This window comes from Myotis brandtii, unplaced genomic scaffold (genome assembly GCF_000412655.1).
Source record: "Myotis brandtii unplaced genomic scaffold, ASM41265v1 scaffold58, whole genome shotgun sequence".
NCBI classification, from domain to species: domain Eukaryota; kingdom Metazoa; phylum Chordata; class Mammalia; order Chiroptera; family Vespertilionidae; genus Myotis; species Myotis brandtii.
In genome coordinates this window covers 23126-43371 of record NW_005370176.1, presented here as the reverse complement: position 1 = coordinate 43371, position 20246 = coordinate 23126, and the positions used below count along the sequence as shown (strand labels likewise).

The 20246-nt window shown below is 36.9% G+C and overlaps 1 protein-coding gene across 1 annotated transcript in view; it reads right to left on the bottom strand.

Annotated features, from left to right (window-relative positions):
• Positions 1-20196, bottom strand: part of CDC7 (cell division cycle 7) — a 29905-nt gene extending 9709 nt beyond the window's left edge. Inside the window, exons 1-11 of the mRNA XM_014550009.1 lie at positions 20180-20196; positions 19506-19683; positions 13053-13136; positions 10828-10963; positions 6656-6749; positions 6429-6571; positions 5046-5298; positions 4327-4422; positions 3408-3586; positions 2634-2716; positions 8-123 (exon numbers count right to left, since the gene is read on the bottom strand). Coding sequence (XP_014405495.1) covers positions 8-123; positions 2634-2716; positions 3408-3586; positions 4327-4422; positions 5046-5298; positions 6429-6571; positions 6656-6749; positions 10828-10963; positions 13053-13136; positions 19506-19620 — 1299 coding nt within the window. The 5' untranslated portion in view covers positions 19621-19683; positions 20180-20196. The remainder of the gene's footprint in view (positions 1-7; positions 124-2633; positions 2717-3407; positions 3587-4326; positions 4423-5045; positions 5299-6428; positions 6572-6655; positions 6750-10827; positions 10964-13052; positions 13137-19505; positions 19684-20179) is intronic.
• Between the last annotated feature and the right edge of the window lie 50 nt (positions 20197-20246).

Here is a 20246-nt window from a genome sequence, read left to right as displayed (position 1 = left end):
CTCTGGATCCACGAATTGTCATAATTTGAGCCAAAGCAGTTAAATCATCACTTGCTTTATAAAATGGATATCGTCCACTGAGCAAAGAAATAAATATGACACCTGCAGACCACATGTCAATAGCTGTAACAGAAAACAAACTTTAAAAAAAATTCCCAAATCAATAATTTTATCATCTACACCAGTAATTCTCAACCTTTACTTACATTTAAATCATCTTGAGAGCTTTAAACATTCTGATGCCCAGGCCCTATCCCTCAGATATCCTGATTTAATTGTTCTGGAGTAGGGCTCACGCATCAATGTTTTTAAATGTTCCCCAGATGCTTTTAATGTAATTTCAGATTGAGAATCTTTTGTCTAATATCTTTACTACACAATGCAATGTTATTTTTTTCTTTAGCAGCATTCTTGGTAGATTTAAAAGGAATTTCACCATTAGAAAACACTAAGTAAATGCACATTTTAGAAGGTCAAAATAAATCCAAAAATAGCTGTGTGGGGGAAAAATCTAGATGTTCCTCAAAAATTATACACCACAGTAGTAAAAGTGGTCCACTTTAGTGAAAAGTATCGAACAGTAGTGGCTCTTCTTCAGCCAGGTGCTAACCCTAACTTTCATTATAGAAACTTTATTCTCCAGAATTCTAGCAGTTAAAATTAAGACAGGCTCAGCCTCATGTCCAGAAACTTTTTTTTCTTTTAGGGACATCTCCTAATTCAGGGGTCCTCAAACTTTTTAAACAGGGGGCCAGTTCACTGTCCCTCAGACCGTTGGAGGGCCGGACTATAGTTTAAAAAAAAACTATGAACAAATTCCTATGCACACTGCACATATCTTATTTTGAAGTAAAAAAACAAAACGGGAACAAATACAATATTTGTATTTGCATGTGGCCCGCGGGCCGTAGTTTGAGGACCCCTGTCCTAATTGTTGACCTCTTAGTATCACCAAATTAGTTCTCTATTCCCTTGGCCACTGTATCATCTGCCTTTCTTGGTTCCCTTTGTACCTCTGCCTACTCCGTCAGTTTTCTCCAAGCCCTAAGTGCTGAGGTTCCCCAGAGCTCCAACCACTTCCCCGTTACACTTTCCCTTATTGGCCCATCCATTTCATGATTTCAACTACCATTTATATAACAATGACACTCAACTGAATTTCCGAACCAGACTTCCCCGAGCTTAAGGATGTACTTTTATTCTGTTAGCCATTTCTACCTGAATGTCCTAAAAATATCTCAAACCAATTAACACCCCTAACGTTATCCTTCCCTGTACATCAGCTTCTTCATTCTCCACCTTGGTTACTGGTGCCCATCCAAATCCCCCAAGCTAGGAATCTGATAAACATCTTAGAGGCCTTCCCCACTTATCCACCAAGCTTTGCCTTTCCAATCCTTCACTTTTCCTTTCATGCCTATTACTAATGCCCTCATTCAGGTTTTCATCCTCTCTCACTTGTAGGCCACCACTCTCCAAAATCTATCTTTTCTGCACACATGCCAGAAAATTTATCTAGAAAAAAATTAATACCATCTCTCTCTTCATAACTTTCTAACACCTGACGGATACAGTCCAAGTCATTTAACAAGTGTGATCTGACCTTGTCCCTCTTCACATGTTGATTTCTCATCACTCAACTTCCATCTTATATTCTAGCTACACTAAATTTTTGTTTCCTGTATGACTAGATGATGCTGTTTGTTGAGTTCCTTTGCTCATGCCTCAATGTCAACCCTCACTCCAATTTACGATAAACCCTCTTAGAGGTTTTCTCTTCAAAAAATTTCTTCCAAAATCCCTTCATGTAGGATGGTTTGGTATCCCTAAAATACCTTGTATAAAGTTTTATAACCATACTTACTGGGTTATTTTGTAATTATTAGAGAGTGTGTCCTAACTGGAGTATAAGCAAATAGTTTCATTTCTTTTTTGTATCATTAGAAAGCACAGAATACACACAATAAATGAATGCATTTAACATGCATAATCCAAGTGTATGGCAGGATTCATCTATTCAAAAAGATGTTTCCAGGTTCCAGCTTCATAACAAGTTTCTTATTTCTCAAAAAATCTTTTTAATGCTATTACATTGTTTTCGCAATAACAAAATATAATTTTAATGAAACACTCACATGTGCATCACAGAAACCTTTTGAGGTATTCAGCAAACAGATAAAATTCTGCAAGTCTTAAGTTACCAAAGACTACTAAGCACAATTTATTCCCCACAAAGATGATGTTAACAAAATTCCTGGCAGACCACCTGCAATCACAGGTGAAAAAATAAGCATTATCAGCCGGTATGGCTCAGTGGTTGAGCATTGAGCATCAACCTATGAACCAGGAGGTCATAGTTTGATTCCCAGTTAGGGCACATGCCCAGGTTGTGGGCTCAATCCCCAGTGCGGGAGGTAGCCAATCAATGATTCTCATCATTGATGTTTCTCTCTCTCTCTCTCCCTCTCTCAAATCAATTTTTAAAAAAAATGGGAATACCACAGTGCTAGAACTATTTACATAATTTAATTAAAAGCAAGAGCTCAAAAAAAGTCAGAAATAGATAAGATCACAAAATAAAAGATACCCGGGATGAATTTTTAATTGGGTTCTATATTTCTAGTGCAACATACCTGTAGTTTGATTGGGGCACTTTGTCAAGACCTCTGGCGCTCTGAATCCTGGTGTACCTGCCCTAGGGGCAACCTGTTGCCGCCTTATGATGACAAAGTAAGAAAAGTAGTTAAAGTTTAATTACTGAAGACCAAAAAATAACACTTATCAATTTAGTGCACAATAAATTCCACCTTGATATCTATATAAATAAAAGTCATTATAAAGCAAATGATAATCCAATGTGATGAAAATTCTAAATTTACTTCTATGGATCCTTCTCCACCATCTCTACTAGTTCCCAGGCCTTATTCCAGAAAGGTTTTAGGGTAACTTCCAGGTATAAAAAGAGGTAGTAGATGATAAGAGCCATAACAGAAAAATAGAATTCAATATGAATTCCTTATTCCAAATTTCCTTATTCACTAATATATTTATTAATTATTTGATTCTGGTTATTCTACATTGGCAAGAATAAAGAAAGAACACAAAAGATTAAATCAGCAAGCAAAAGGTGCAATTCTAAGATTCTGGAAAGACTATTCCCTCACCAAAATTATTTGCAAATAAGAGCAAGTGTGTTTTCCAAAGTGCACATGATGTCAAATGAACAATATATGACAATAGTTATCATTTGCTCTTCAAGGTGTCACTCTGCATCAGTGCCCATGTAGTTCACAGAACTGTGTTGCTCTCTTTCGCTCACTAAATCAATGGACTCACAGAATTGATGCAATTTCTAATCTTGTCTAGCAGCATGCTGGTGATTTTATAACACTGTCAAAACACATTACCTTGAAAGGCAAATACTGCAAACTTTATCTGTTGCATAACAGTCACAGGTCAGGCTAACTGGGCAAGAACTGGTAGTTTTCTTCATCACACCACTATTCATAACTTTGGCAGAAATAGCCTTCTTTTTTGGTGCTAACTTTCTGTAGAATACATCCACAGCCTTTGACTGCTTCACAGGCTGTAAAAGAAAAGTCAAATTTTCTATTTTCATGACATTTAACATGATGCTTCAAGTGCTAGTATGGCAAAATGCATAACTTTTAAAACTGCTTAATGTACTATTGGATTATAAGCAAATAGTTGTCTATTAAAACATGTAAGGTCTTTTAGATTTTTCTGTTGAATAAACTTATTAAAATTTACTAATTAGTCCTAGTTTGGTAAATAGTTAACTTCTATTTTATTTGAACTTTTTCTGGTATGTCACAAAAATATAAAAGGTATGTTCTAGTGTCTAACTCCATTTCAGAACTGTAAACTGCACCATTACACTGGCTAAAATCAGAGTTTTAATTTGTTGCTCACTCTAGCTAGCTGTGGCAGGATAGCTTAAGTCACTTTAAAACCTTTTAACATTGGTGACAGTTTATAAACTTTACAAACATCTTTACGTTATCAACTGTGTCAGAAATGTGTTAGCTGCTGCAAGCTCACATTCTAGCCAGTGAGAGAAAAGGTCTTAACGATCCAAATGTTCCTTTAGAGAAAGAACAGTCAGCTAATGAAAAATTCCACCAGAAAAGTTCAGGAAAAAAATGGAAAAAATAAAAGTGCTGACTAGATACTCAAAGCAAGTAATACCTTCTGCCAAAGCAAAATTCTGCTTTTAAAAAGTTCCTGACAATAAATGCTAATCTAACCATTCCCTAAATTCTCTTCAATGTACAACTGATTGCACTAATAAGCTACATTACTTACTTTCACTGTAGGGCTCTCATGTGAAATGGAGCTGTGTATATTGAAATTTCTTTCTCCAAAAACAGAGCGCTGGACAGAAAGGCCTACAGAGCCATCCTACAATACCAACAAAAACAAGGAAAATAAGGATTATATCTGTAACACTTTCTGCCAGCTGTACTCTGCCATAGTTTTGAAAGAGTTAAGTGACATGAAACAAAAACAGCTGCATCCAAGTCATTCTCAGGCACCAAAACACTTCTGTGAAAGGAGAAAATAGTCTAGACAGAACTCTTAACACCCATACAATGTTATCATAGTCCACAAATATACGTAACTAAAAAAATTCAAAAACCACCTGCATGGTTGTTACATTTGGCATTGCAGCTAAAATGGAGATAGACACTTCAGAATTTTCCTCCTGTAACTAATGCTTTCTTGTAAAAAGGCTAATTAATCTGAACTTTAAAACATGCAGGAAAAATTTATTATTTTCCATTTTTGTTATATAACGTAATTGTAATGACAGACACCATAAGTCTACCACATAAACTTCAGTTTCAAAATGGGAAAACAAGTCATTACAAATCTTAGTAAAAATCTAATCAATTGGATATATAACAACTGTAAAAATTATTTTAAATTGCAAGTTATTATTGTAGTACTATATCTCCCTCTGTTGGATGAAGAAATACATTTCTAAAACTGTGTTAGTACTTAAGAAATAAAAGAGGTAGAACCTTTCCATCTTTTCCTTGTTTAATCTGAACCTGCGCATGTGTGTAGGGCCTTTTAACAGAAGTTTTTGTGGTAGGCTGCTGATCCAGCTCCCTAGGTGCTGCGGAGCCACCTAATGAAATCTTGTTTCCGGTGATTACATGGACTTTATTTTCTGAACGACTGTCCTGCTGAGCTTCAGACTGGACAAATTTGAGAAGTTCTATTTTCGTATCATGGGTTCCTTGGGCCAAACCAAAGTCTACCAAGGCATACCTAAGAAACAAAAGCAGGTTTTTAGTTCTCTGTAACAATTAAAGCTCATTAACATCATAACTATAATCATACAGAAACTGCAATTCTTTTGGTGACAAATTAAGAATTCATAACATTCTTGAAAAAAGAAACACAAGTTTTACAGACAAGGTAAGGATTTAATAGCTAACTAGGATTGAAAACTAAGGAAAGATGTATCACACACACACCCCCACACACAAATCTTTTATCCTCTTTTCCCAATGGCTCATACTGGCAAGAAAGACTAGGAATAAAGTGTATAAAAACAATTCTTTCTTCTCTAATGGTACCAGAAATGTCATCATAGCAAATAATTTTGTTGCTGTTGTTAATCCTCACCCAAGGATATTTTTTCCATTGATTCTTTGAGAGAGTGGAAGAGAGGGAGGGAGGGAGGAAAAGAAGAAGAAAGAGGAGAGAGGAGGAGAGAGAGAGAAATATTCATGTGAGAGAGACACATCAATTGGTTGCCTCCTGCATGTGCCCCGACCAGGGCCGGGGATCTAACCTACAACCCAGCTACATGCCCTTGACTAGGAATTGAACCCACGATCCTTCTGTGCTTGGGCTGACACTCTAACCACTGGGAAGCCTGGCCAGGGCAGCAAATAATTTTTAATTGAACAAACTTAAAAGTTAAAAGTTACAGTTCTATTCTTACCACACTTAATATGATCCATTGAATGAAGAGTAATATTTAAGTTTCAATGCCTCTATGTATACGTATAATGAGCATAAAATTATAAACACATTACTTAGTGTTGGAACAGGAAATGGCTATCATGTGGTCCAATCCCTCATTTACTAGAAAAGAAAAATGAAGCTCAGAGATAAAAAGAAATGTGTAAGGTCAAAAAGGACGAGACCCTTTCTAAGTTTTTTAGCTGAGTGCCATTTCCACTGAGCCATGGAACAGCTAATGATGCACATTGCTTTACTAATACAAATCTACCTTCTTCACTATATTTCCCTTCTCTGATCATAATGAAAATCTGAAACAGGCAAAATCTGTGCATGGCTGTTGTAGTATGTTCTAAGTTCTAGGAGACAGATCCCATAGCACAAATTCATTCAAGTGTAAATCTTTTCTGGTAACTTTCCATACTTACTTTTTCAGGCGCCTATTATATAAAAAATTGCTGGGCTTAACATCACGGTGAACAATACCAAACTGATGAATGCGTTTCAAAGCTTTGAACAGATTGAACATATATTCCCGTACTTCTTGAAAGGAAAGGGAATTCAAGATATCCTAAAATAAAGTTATAAATAAGGTCATAACATTTTTTAAATTAAACATTTAGTTAATAAAAATTCAAGAAATATTAAAACCTACCAAAAAGGATTCATGCTCCAGATATGGCATAGCAATAACCACATGATCATTTTTCCTAAAGCAGTATTTAACTCCCATGACATTGTCTTGCCCCCTAGTGGAAAAATGCACATTGAACTTTAGAGGAAAGGTCAAATAAACTGAAACTTTATGCCTACTTTTTAAATGCAATTTTAGCAATGCATAAATAATGCTAGAAAACTAACTTAAAACTATCATCATATAGGATAATATACACATTTAACTGACTTGTACAAGATAAAGTTTTTTTAAAAAACAAAAATAGCACCAGTTATAAAATTACTATAATTCAAACATGAGATAATTATAGTTTTAATTGGATGGCAGAATGAAAAGAAAAAGATGAATAAGAATGAATTAACAAGATTAGTAGCAGATAAGATAATGGTAATAAATAAATTCAAAATAAATAAATTCAAAATAGCTAACATTTATTCACTATATGCCAAGCTCTGATCTAAGCACTTCACAACTATTAACAAATTCACTTAATGTCCACAACCCTATGAGGACGGTGATTTTATTTCCTCCCCCTTTTCTACAGGTAAGGAAACTGAGGCACAGAGAGGTTAAGGAACTTCCCCATTAAACTAGTATGTCATGGGGCCAGGATTTGATTCCAGGCAGTCTGTCCTGATCTATGCTCTTAACCACTATGGTACCCTGCATCTCATAAAAGGGTAAAGATGATTTCCATGGCTTTGAATCTAAGTGAGTAAAACAGCATAGATACCAATAAAATACAAACAGAAATCAGGAAAAGAAGCTTCAAAACCAAGACCTCATTATGTTGATAAAGATATTGAGATATAGGACTAAATCTTAAGTGAAAGGTCAGTAAGAGTTCTTGCAGAGAAGTGATACAGACAGCAGTGAAAATTATTAGAGAAGAGAAAAGTAAACTTTGGAAAATTCTCAAGTTGGAGGTCAAAATAAGGAGGAAGGGGCAGAAAGCCCAGACAGAAATATCACCCAAGGGAGGAGCTTTGAAAGAAGGGGCGATCAGCACGGAGGTCAAAGAGAATAAGAACAGAGGGAAGGCTTTTAGTTTGGCAAAGAGGAATTAACTGGTAATTTTTCAGAGAGCAATTTAAATGGAGAGGAAGAGGTAAAACAGGATTTAGGGAAGGAAAATAGATGGAATTAGAACACAAAGACAATTTGCCTGAAATATATGGCAAAGAAAAGAAAAACCAGTGTGGGAAGCTAGAAGGGAACCAAGATCAGGTACTTTTTTAGCATGACTTTTGAAGTACAGGGAAAGAAAAGAAATGATCTTATTCAAGGAATAAGAATGCATATAATAAAAAAACAAAAAACAAACAAAAAGAATGTATATCATCATGCCTTGGAGAGGCCATTTCATCCTCTTGTCTTCTATAATAAACAGAAGAAGGATGAAACAAAGAAATAAGCTTGTTCATTCATTCTATAAATATTTAGTAGGCACTGTTATTTGCTAGACACTATGTTAGACGTTAGGGATGCAATGGTGAATTAAAGTTAACACCACTTCTGCCCTCATGGAGTTTATTATCAGATAATAAACAAGGTAACAAATAGTGACAGATTATGAGTTTTTAAAGAGATAAAAGGAGCTGTGACAGTAATAAGAGAATCTAATTTAATTCAGGGAAGAATTTGAAGTGGTGCCCCTCTTGCTGAGATGAGGAGTCAGCACTGTGAGGAGTCTTACTGAAGGAGCAAACACTATGGGTAGTGGCCCTGGTGAGGTAAGAAAGCTCTTAAGACAAATTTGAGGAACTAAAAAAACCGGAGCACAGTGAGGGAGGTGGGAAGATTGGCATGAGACAACGCTAGATTTTTTTTCAAAGTACCCTGGGAAACCACTGAAGGATTTTAAGTGGTAAAGTAACAGTACCCAATTTATAACACACACATACATATTTTTATATTTTAAAGATTACTCTGGCTGTTTTGCAACCATGGGATTAAAAGGGAAGGAGGACTGAAGTAGTGGTTGAGAAAACAGAAAGATGTTGGATGAGTTTTTAGATATATTTTGGAGGCAAAATGGTCAAGACTTGGTGATGACTGTGGTTCAGAAGAAAAATGGAGAAACTGTGGATGAGTACTAAGTTTCTGGCTTAAGCAACTGGATAGAGATGGTGGTACCATTCACTGCGATTGGTAGAGGAAAACCAGCTGTTGCAATATGATTTTTGTTTTTTGGTAGGCAAAGATGGATTAAAATTTAGTTTTTGGCATATTACGTTTGAGATGTTTATTAGGTACTCAAGTGGAAAATAAATGAATGGGGCTATATAAAACTGAAGAGCTTCTGTACAGCAAAAGAAACGGACAACAAAACAGACAGCCAACCAGATGGGAGATGATATTTGCAAACAGTAGCTCCGACAAAGATTTAATTTCCAAAATATGTAAAGAACTCATAAAACTCAACACCAAACAAACAAATAATCCAATCAATTAGTGGGCAGAGGACCTGAAAATACACCTCTCCCAAGAAGACATACAAACAGCCAATAGATATATGAAAAGATATTCAACCTCACTAGCAATTAAGGAAATGCAAATTAAAACTACAATGAGACACTACCTTACACCTATTAGAGTGGCCATTATCAACAAGACAAGCAATAACAAGTGTTGGAGAGGCTGTGGAAAAAAAGGGAACCCTCATTCACTACTGGTGGGAATGTAGACTGGTACAACCACTATGGAAAGGAGTCTGACGATTCCTCAAAAAGTTAAGAATAGAGCTACCATATGACCCAGCAACCCTACTCCTGGGGATATACCCAAAAAACTCGAAATCATTTATTCACAAAGATATATGCACCCCTATGTTCATTGCAACCAAAGTGTCTTGCTATAGAGGACCGGATAAAGAAGGTGTGGTACATATACACAATGGAATACTACTCAGCCATAAGAAAGGATGAAATAGCGTCATTTGCAACAACACAGATGGACCTTGAGAACACTATGCTAAGTGAAATAAATCAGACAGAAAAAGCTAAGAACCATATTTCACTCATATGTGGGGTATAAAACTGAAACTTAAGAACACAAACAGCAGTGTGGTGGTTGCCTAAGGGAAGAGGGGAGAGAAGGGAGTCCTTATATGAGGTGACAGGAGAAGATGTGACTTTGGGTGGTGGGCACATGGTGCTATATACAGAGTTTGTAACTTAGAAATCCACACATGAAACCTCTATGTTCATGTTGACCAATGTCAGCCCAATAAAATGTAATAAAAAAAAGAAAAGAAAATTACAAATAGGCAGGTGGATATATACCAATCTGCAGTTAAGAGGTCTGAGGCTAGATATATACTTAAGGGAATCATTACAATGTATTTAAGCCCAGGATCAAGCACTGAGGAACTCCACCACATAGGGGTCAGGTAGAAGAGGAAGAGCTGGCAATGGACATTGAAACCGAAAGGCCAAATAAAGCAGGAAGAAAAAAAGAAATATGTAACAGTATAGAAGTCAGAATATAGATTCAAATCAATTATGTTAAACACTGCCTACAGTTCATGTGAACAGAAACAGGAATTGGCAAAATGAAGTCATGGGTGACTCATCTAAAGGAGTTCAGTTTAGCATAGAGAAGAGCAGCCACACTTTATGTGTAGCGAACGGGGGTGTGGAAGTGAAAATAGCACATGTAGATTAATTTTGGGGAAGTCTGACTATGAAGGGGAGCAAAGAAATAATGGAGCAGCTAGAAGTGAGATGGCAGTACAGGGGGGATAAGCGATACTATATCATGTCCATATGTTGATATGAATAACCTAGCATAGAGTGAGAGATCAATGAGAGAGACATGCCAGGGGAGATGTGAAATATAAGTTCCCCACATTTCAAAAAATATCTAGACCCTGGATGCCAAGCTTTATGATTTGACAAGAAGGTGAGAAAAAATGTGGTAAAAGAACTGGAAGTGAAGCTTACCTCAGGGAAATCCACTGCAAAAATTAGTATAAATGTAACTAACCAATCCAAGGTTAGAGGAAAAGTACTAGCAAATTGCAAACACCTGACTGAAGAATATGTTTACTAGTAATTAATGGACAATCACACTATCCCCATTACACAGCTACTTAGAAATCTTAAAAATTTATACAGCCAGTTCAATTAAAATGTCTTTAAACTGCCTACCCAGCCACCGTTAGGCACTGAAGTTCAGCTGCAATTCTTATAGGATGACTTGTTGGAATTAAGTGTTTTAGAGCAATTTTCTCTTCAGGTCCTACTTGTAACTGTGCTGTGGCCAAATAAACAGTGCTGAAAGTGCCTGTAAAACAATTTATTAGATTTTTCAATATTTGGTTTTTAAAAATGTTAATAAAGCAATGCTAAAATACATCATAAAACTACTTAGAATTATCATACTCATTAATTTTTTTATATTTTATTGATTTTTTACAGAGAGGAAGGGGAGGGATAGAGAGTTAGAAACATCAATGAAAGAGAACCATCGATCAGCTGCCTCCTGCACACTCCCTACTGGGGATGTGCCTGCAACCAAGGTACATGCCCTTGACTGGAATCGAACCTGGGACCCTTGAGTCCGCAGGCCGACGCTCTATCTGCTGAGCCAAACCAGTTAGGGCCTCATTAATATTTTAATAACAATGAACACAAAGAGCAGACACATCTGTGAACACAACTTATTTTCAATTTTTAATAAATTCTTAACGGTCCTCAGTTTTTTAGGGAATACTATATTAACTTTTAGGGGATACTATAGTAAATCTGTTTGACTGGGTTAGCATAATGCCATAATCCATTCTAATAAGTATTTTTCTATAATACTGTTATTTTAAACTACTTTCTTAAGGCTTGGATACTGGTCTGTTAGAAGTAGAAATTATAATCATCTTAGGGAAAAAAAACACACCTGGGCTTTTAAATTTAGCATTAAACTAAAGAGAGAAAAAAAATTGGTGGCCAATTAATCTTGAGAAATACTGAGTTAAAACAAATTGATAGATTTTTTTACTAAAGTGTTTTCCAGAGCTGTTAATGTATTCATCATGAACAATCAAAAGGGAACTATCCATGATACCTCTCAAACTTATTTAGTATAAACAGCTATCAATCTGTGAGGACACTGTTGTTTTCCAGAACAAAGTTTTTGCACGCTAAGCCAGTTTTCAAAAAAGACAAGGAAAAAAATGTAAAGATCATACATCCCAAATCATCTCATCTCATCTTCTAATTTCTCTGCCCCCAATGACCCAGACTTTTCTCTTCTGACATTTTTCCTTGTGAAAAGCAAGCAAGGAAATACATGGAAGATTTTTAATGTGTAGGGATTTCTCTACATAATCACCAAAAAACTCCATTATCTTTTTATCCTCTCATTCCTCAATCTGTCTGCCAAATTCACCCTTCATTAAATCAAAATGATTGTCAGTTTTTCCTTTTTTTAAATTTTTTATTTAATCTTCACCTGAGGATATGGTTTTCATTGATTCTAGAGCAGCTGTGGGCAAACTATGGCCCGCGGGCCGGATCCGCTGCTAAGCCTCATAATAGCTGCAGTGGTGGGTCCTTAGGGGCTGTTGGCCACCATGCTCTTCACATAGTTGACTGACCATCACATCATGTCTCCTCAGTCTCATCCAACCTGGTATTTTCCTGTCTCTCTCCAGGTGATTTAATCTTTTTAAATTAATCCTCACCTGAAGGTATGTTTATATTGACTTTTAGACAGAGAGAAAGGGAGAGAGAGAGAAACATCGATCCGTTGCCTCCTGTACATGCCCCGACTAGGGATCAAACCCGCAACCTGGGTATATGCCCTGACCAGAAACTGAACTTGAGACCCTTCAGTGCATGGGATGATACTCCAACCAACTGAGCCACATTGGCCAGGGCAACTGTCAGTCTTTCAATATTTATGTTAATACTGACCACACTATAAATATTGTATCACATTATTTTCATCATTTTGCCATCTTATGTTTCATGTATGTTTCAATGTACAATTCTACCTAACTGCAATTGAGAAAGAGCATAAAGATTTGGCTTTTTGTATCAAATATCTCCATTTGAATATTAAATTTTTCATTTTTAGTAATTATCACTAATAATATATTACTAATATAGCAATATTTTTAATAGCATAAAAGTTTTATAAAGATTAAAATAGGGCTGTTCATTTTACTGTAAATACTTATTTATTCTGTCATTCTTTCAAGGGAAAAAAGAAAAGCTGTTACCTTTATATTACTACAAATAACATATTAATATAAACATGGTCTTAATATTTTTTAAAGGAGTTTTTCAATAAGAAATAATAATGAACATCAAGATTAAACAAGGAAAACAGAAGAGGGTAAAAAAACTTAAAAAAAATAAGTATATCCCCAAATTACCTTCTCCAATTTTGTCCTTTATCTTAAACACATTACGGAGCTGTGGTACAGCTTCATAAAGCTTCTCAATATCTTTTTTAACACCTATCAAGAAAAAAACAATTTATAGTTAAGATTAATGAGAGTATATTTTACACTTTCTTTTTTGTTTTTTAAAATATGTCTTTATTATTTTCAGAGAAAGGACAGGAGAGGGAGAGAGAGAGAGAAACATCAATGATGAGAATCATCCATCAGCTGCCTCCTGCACATCCCCTACTGGGGATTGAGCCCACAACCTGGGCATGTGCCCTGAGCAGGAATCGAGCTGTGACCTCCTAGTTCAACACTACCACTGAGTCACACCAACTGGGCATACACTTTCTTAAGTTAAAAAACTCAAAATTCTAAAACATGAATTAAGTTATAAGTATATAGGTATAATAAGCCTTACAAATCATAAAAATAATTATAACCCCATCCAGTTGTTGTAAATCACACACAACTCCATTAAGCTATGGTAGCTCACATACATCTCTTGAACAGACAAAATTGATAAGCCCCAAAATCACACACACAGAATTTCTACTATTCTGGAATTACTACATACTAACAGATACATTGTCTCTGCCTACAGTACAACACAATGAAGAAGCTAAATTTAAAAAATAACAATTTTTTCTATGATCACTAGATGGCATGACAAGGATATAATGCAATCTCCTTAGAAACTACTTCCTTCCCCTAAAGATACAAAATCTTACAGACTTAGGAAAGTTTTGTGTATTGTATATTCACAGTATTGCCTTAGAGAGAAAGTCTACTAAGGCTCTGGGGAATGTTAAAAAATATTTTTTAAAAATTATCCCATTAACAACGGTATCCTCTATCCTTAACAGCAGATAAATTGTTACTTTTAAATAAATACAAGTTCTTTACAAAAATATACATGATTAAAATAAGAGAAGCTATGATACAAAATGAGATAAACTACTGGATACAAAAGAGAACTACGTACTTGAGTCATCAGATTTTATTCCAGTATCTACCAATGATGGCGAACCTTTTGAGCTCGGCATGTCAGCATTTTGAAAAACCCTAACTTAACTCTGGTGCCGTGTCACATATAGAAATTTTTTGATATTTGCAACCATAGTAAAACAAAGATTTATATTTTTGATATTTATTTTATATATTTAAATGCCATTTAACAAAGAAAAGTCAACCAAAAAAATGAGTTCACGTGTCACCTCTGACACACGTGTCACCTCTGACACGCGTGTCATAGGTTCGCCATCACTGAATTCTAGGCTAACCATCAGCTACTTTTTAAGTTATCATATTAATCCACAAAGTCTAACAGTTTAAGGCATTCCAAAGCACTTTCACATGTATTATCTTTTCAGATCTTCACAATAGCCTTGTGATATTGGCAGAACAGGAATTATTTATAACCCTGACTTTTCAGATAAAGAAATCCTATTCAGGGAAGTTAAATTATATGCCCAATTTCACAGAGGTATTGCTAATAAGTCTCTAGACTCAATCATTTAACAAACACTGTGTTTTAACAAATGCTCAGCAATGGCTATATTTTTTAAAATGAACAAATTTGGTGCAGTCCGTTCTCTAAGAGCTTAATCCAGTGTAAGAGACAGATGTTAAAAACTCAATCTCAATACAAGATGATAATTGTAATAACAGAGGAATGCATATATTACTAAGTAGAAGGGGGGGGAGGGAGAATAAATACTTCAGGAAGCTTAAGATGTATTTTGAATTACTTACCAAGTAGCAAAAGTGGAAGAAGGTGTTTTAGGAAGAAGGAACTACGTATGCAAAGATATGGAAAAGGAAAAAGACATAAATTATTAAAGGGGGAGGAGTAGGGTAGGGAATAATTAAATTAAATGTGGCCCAGGGAGGGAAAGGCAGAGAGTGCAAATGAAAGACATACAGTTTTTAAGGAGGAAGCTGACAAGTGGGTAATTTGAAGGGGAGGAAGAACAATAAGAGCTAGAGAATAAATAAGAGGTTAGTTCAGTATTCTTTCCACTATATCAGCCCATTTAAGGAAATAGGAAACTTACTTAAATTACCCTCACCTTCCCATCTACTTCATAGGTGCAATGGAGAAGCTTCATAGTTCAATACAAGAGGCAGTAGTTAAGAGTACCAGTTTTGGAGATGGGAGGTCTAAGTTAAAATCCTGGCCCCACTATTTACCAGCTGTTATGACCTTCCTTGAGCACACAGCTTATCTCTGAGCCTTAGTTTCCCCATCTATAAAAAAGGGGGGAATAACAGTACCCATGCCATTGAGATACTGTGAGGGTTAAATAAAATAGCATACATAATGTAAGAGAAGCTTTTAACACAATGCCTGGCACATAGTAAATAAATGATAGTGGTAATTCTTATGTGTAGTTGTTATTAACATTACTTCTTTAGGGCTTTTGCTCTTATTTTATTCCTTCTGCTTGAAATCCTCTTCCCTTATAACTTCATTTGGCTGGCTCAATTGTCAGTCTCCTCAGATATCTATTTAAATTAGCACCCTTCCATTATTCACACTATCCTGTTTACTGTCTACTGTAAAATTATCCTGTTTATTATTTGTTTGCTGTCTGCCTCCTCCCACTAGAATGAGTTCCACCAATACAAGTTCCCTGTCTGTATAATTCACCACAGCACACTCAGCTCTTAGTACAGTGCCTGGCATGGTTGTTCAATGAATGAATTATTACCATCATTAGGGCCATTCAGAGGTAGCTGTAAACAAAACAAAACAAAACAAAACAAAAAGGTTTATAAGTTACAAAAGAATGAAACCAAAGACAGAAGCAGCTACCTCACCATCAGCTACCACTTCACTCTAGAAACCAAAACCAAGGCCCAGGTGGGAAGAACAGGCTTTGTAAGTCTTGTTTGCCACAGTCCATTAGAATCTTTCCTGATGAGTATCAATTCCAACCAGCTTCAAATTCGTGTCACAGGAAAGGCACCATATGGGTGCCTTTCAATTTGATAGTACATTTCTTTGATTCTAAGACATATTTTAACAACTTTGAAATTAGTATGCAACTCATGGCTTCCCATTAGTTCCACATTTTGGAATTTCCCTTTGCATAAGCATGAGCTGGCAATAAGTAGTAGAGATGCTGGTCAATTGATAGAAATCACCAGGAAGAAAATAGATACAATAAGAGAACACTGTAATGCATAAGCCATGTGAATGACTATGTAAGCTTAATGTACTTCCGTACCACTACTCACTTATGAACTTACCTACCATTACAAAACTCTAAATATGTTTATATTAAGGTTTCCTGTCACAACAGAACAAATTTGACATTTTCAAACAATGGTAAAACTTCCTGACAACCAAAGTGAATGCATAATCCTCAAATTCTGAAGGGGATGAGAGCAGGCAGCAGAAGAGAACGTTCATCTCACGTTAGAAAATACTAGTAAAGGTAGAGACCTTGTTATATATAATTACATATTTATTTACTTTGAGGATTGGGGGAAGACCCTGAAAAGTCCACAAGCTAAGAAAGTTATTTAAATGTCCATATTTTATAATGAAGATCTCGGCTTGTTTTTTCTGCCTCATAATATATCCAAGTTGGCTTTAATACAACAGCCCCCTTAACTGTGCTCCCTGCTTTCACCCTTGTTGGCCTATACTTGCTCTAAATAAAACCCAGAGAACTACCTCCTCTCATACTTCACTTGCATCACCCTCCCACTTCCAGTCAAAATAACCTCCTTGCTATTCCTAAAAGCTAGGCACACTCCCATCGGAGGGTCTTCCAGCTTGCTGTTTCCTCTGCCAGGAATGCTCTTGGATTATGACAAAGTTTCTTACCTAAAATTGCCTTTTACTTTTTTTCTATCCTCCAGTGCATCTAATACACTGCTACTAAAATAGTCTTACAATGCCACTTTCATGGATGCTGTCCCTCATCTTTTTCATTCTGTTGCAATTACCTGTTTTTCATGGTCCAGCTTTCCCTTGTGTCATTGGACACATAATACAGTAATGCAATTATTGTATTATTTTTCTTATAGTTTAGCACTCTGTATTTTGCCTCTTCAATTATACTATGAGCTCCTTGAAGGCAGTATCTCGTATAGCTCCGAATATAGGGTGTACATTGAGTCATGAGACAGTTATATGTGTGGAACCCATCAGCTTTACTTTCCTTACTGAAGTTATATTTTTGATATAACCTTAGCTTTTATTCAGGGTCATAAAAAAAAGAACCACATGAAAAACATTTCAACATGCCCTATAAATTACCAAAGGCACTGTTTATAATGTTCGATGTTCTGTTACATAAAAGCCACAAAACTTTAAATATTTAGAATAAAATTCGCCCTATTCTTTATTTCCCAGATCTCCAGAAGATTGAAAGATTAGCTTTCACCTGAACATAATGCTAGAACCTGGTAGTTTAAAATTCTGCTCATATTTTTTACATCCATTCTGCCTTATGTATACCATATATTATGTCATACATTCTTAAAAAAGATAAGCCCAGCCAGCGTGGCTCAGTGGTTGAGCATCAACCTATGAACCAAGTGGTCACAGTTCAATTCCTCGTCAGGGCACATGCCCAAACTGTGGGCTCGATCCCCAGTGTGGGGCATGCAGGAGGCAGCTGATCAATGGTTCTCCCTCATCATTGATGTTTCTATCTCTCTATCCCTCTCCCTTCCTCTCTGAAATAAATTTTAAAAATATCTTTTAAAAAAAAGTAAAATATGCCCTAGCCAGTTTGGCTCAGCAGCTAGAGCTTTGGACTGCAGACTGAAGGGTCCCAGGTTCGATTCTGGTCAAGGGCACATACCTCGGTTGCAGGCTCCTCCCTGGCCAGGCCCTGGGCAGGGCACATGCAGAAGGCAACCAATCGATGTGTCTCTCTCACATAGATGTTTCTCTGTCTTTCCCTCTCTCTTCCACTCTCCCTAAAAATCAATGGAAAAATATCCTTGGGTGAGGATTAACAACAACAAAAAAAAGTAAAATGAAGTTGGGTGACTGGATATGGGAAGCAAACATAAAGCCTAATTTGAAGACAACTCTAAAGTTTCAAGCATAAATATATGAGATACTAGTGGCTTTTATCACCAAAAATAGGGACATCAGGAAGGGTACTCATTTTGACAGGGGAGTTTAGTTTGGGTCAGAAATTAACAGCATGTGATGTCAGCCCTGGCAGGTGGCTCAGTTGACTAGAGTGTCCTCCCAATATGCCAAGGTTGCAGGTTCTATCTCCAGTCAGGGCACATAAAAGAAGCAACCAATGAATGCATAAGTGAAAGAACAAATCGATGTTTCTCTCTCAAAATTAATAAATATATAAAATATTTTTGATTGCCCTATTTCAAATTTCTTATTTTGTTTTGTTTTTTAAAGCATGTGATGGCCCTATCTGGTTTGGGTCAGTGGATCGAGTGTTGGCCTGTGAACTGAAGGGTACCAGGTTCAATTCCAGTCAAGGGCACATGCCCGGGTTTCGGGCTCAATCCCTAGTAGGGGGTGTGCAGGTGGCAGCCGATCAATGATTCTCTCTCACCATTGATGTTTCTCTTTTTTAATATTTCTTTTTTCCCCTCATTGATGTTTCTATCTCTCACTCCCTCTCCTTTCCTCTCTGAAATCAATAAAAATATATATTTTTTAAAAAAGCATGTGATGACATTTTTCTAGGATGGGGTTAAAGTCTACTTTGTAGTATCTAAGTATATATCATGGATGAATAGTCAAAACTAATATCTTTTGGACAAGTTCTAAATTGCTTAAGACAAAGAAGGAAAATAAGATTTAGCTACCTTTTAGGGAAAAAAATACAGTCCACTGGTACTCCTCTATTTAGCAAATATTTACTAAATGTCTACTATGACCCAACCACTGTGCTAGAGCAGGAATGAAGGTGTGCATTTGTACAAGATCAGGAATCGTTAGACCCCTCTCCTCACTTCAAGGTCTGGCTTAGGGTCAAATAACATTTCATGATGTACACTGAGATATAGTGCTTTATTTCTGCTACAAACATTTCACTGATTTTTATCACTGAATACCAATTTTTAATACTTAACTGAAAATCCCTCCCCTGTCAATTTTGAAATCCAAGTTTAATGTAATATGGTCAGTAGACCTAAGAACACAGGCCTAGGAGAAGAGAACTTCTAGTTTGAGTATCAACAAACTTTATGTTCTTAGACAATCACTAACATTTAGAAGCAACTTCATGTGTAAAATGACACTGTTGGACTACAGTCCTCCTTCTAAAATGCAATTCAGTCCTAAATCTAGATCTTGGGAAACTTTACTGATTTGTAAAAATGTTTTCATTTATACATATAACTCACTTTAAGATTCAAGAAGTTGTGTGTGTGTGTGTGTTTATAAATAATTGAAATTACAGAACGGTTGCCTGTACATCTTTAAAATTACACACATACCTGGTAGTTTAAAATTCTGCTCACATTTTTTTAAAGAGCCGTCCACCTGTAACCGGTCCCGCAGGGGAGAGAAAGCCATAGGCTCGTCCTCCTGAATCCCCAAAGACGCCTCCATCACAAAACAACTGGGGTGCAAAAGGCCAGCTAAGGGGTCATGTCCACAGGGGGAGCCCAGCAGCTGTGAAAATTAGAATCCCGGAGAAGACACAAGTTTAAATTACGCACTAAAAAATGACAAAGGGACAAACGTGCAAAAAACGAATCATGTGTTAACACCCCGAAGGAAGAAAACCGTGGGCCACTTCTAAGGATCCCGTTTGCTTCACTTTCCCTCTCCCGAAATACCGGCAGGGGGCCCGAGGGAAGTTTCCAGTCGGGAGAGCCTTGGGGGGGGTGGGGGCGCACCCTGAGGGTGCTGGCGAGGCCCGCCCCGGCCCGGCTCCAGGACCCCGGCGCATAGGGGTGGGGGAGGCATCAGCGGGGGCAGCGGTTTGACCCAAGAGGACAGGAGGAGGAGGAAGAGGACAGAGGAAGTCGCTCCACTACTGAAAGGGAGCGCCAGGAAGCTCGGCCACGGCCCCAAGCAAGTTGGCGGAGAACTGATACCACCCCGGGCACGAGCGTCGGCAGGAGCAGGGGAAAGGGAAAGAATGGATCCCCCTGGGGGCACGGACCGCGAGCTCAGCCAGGAAGGACCTTCCTCCCTCGGCCCCAAGACCGCACGGGATGCTTGGTGCGCAG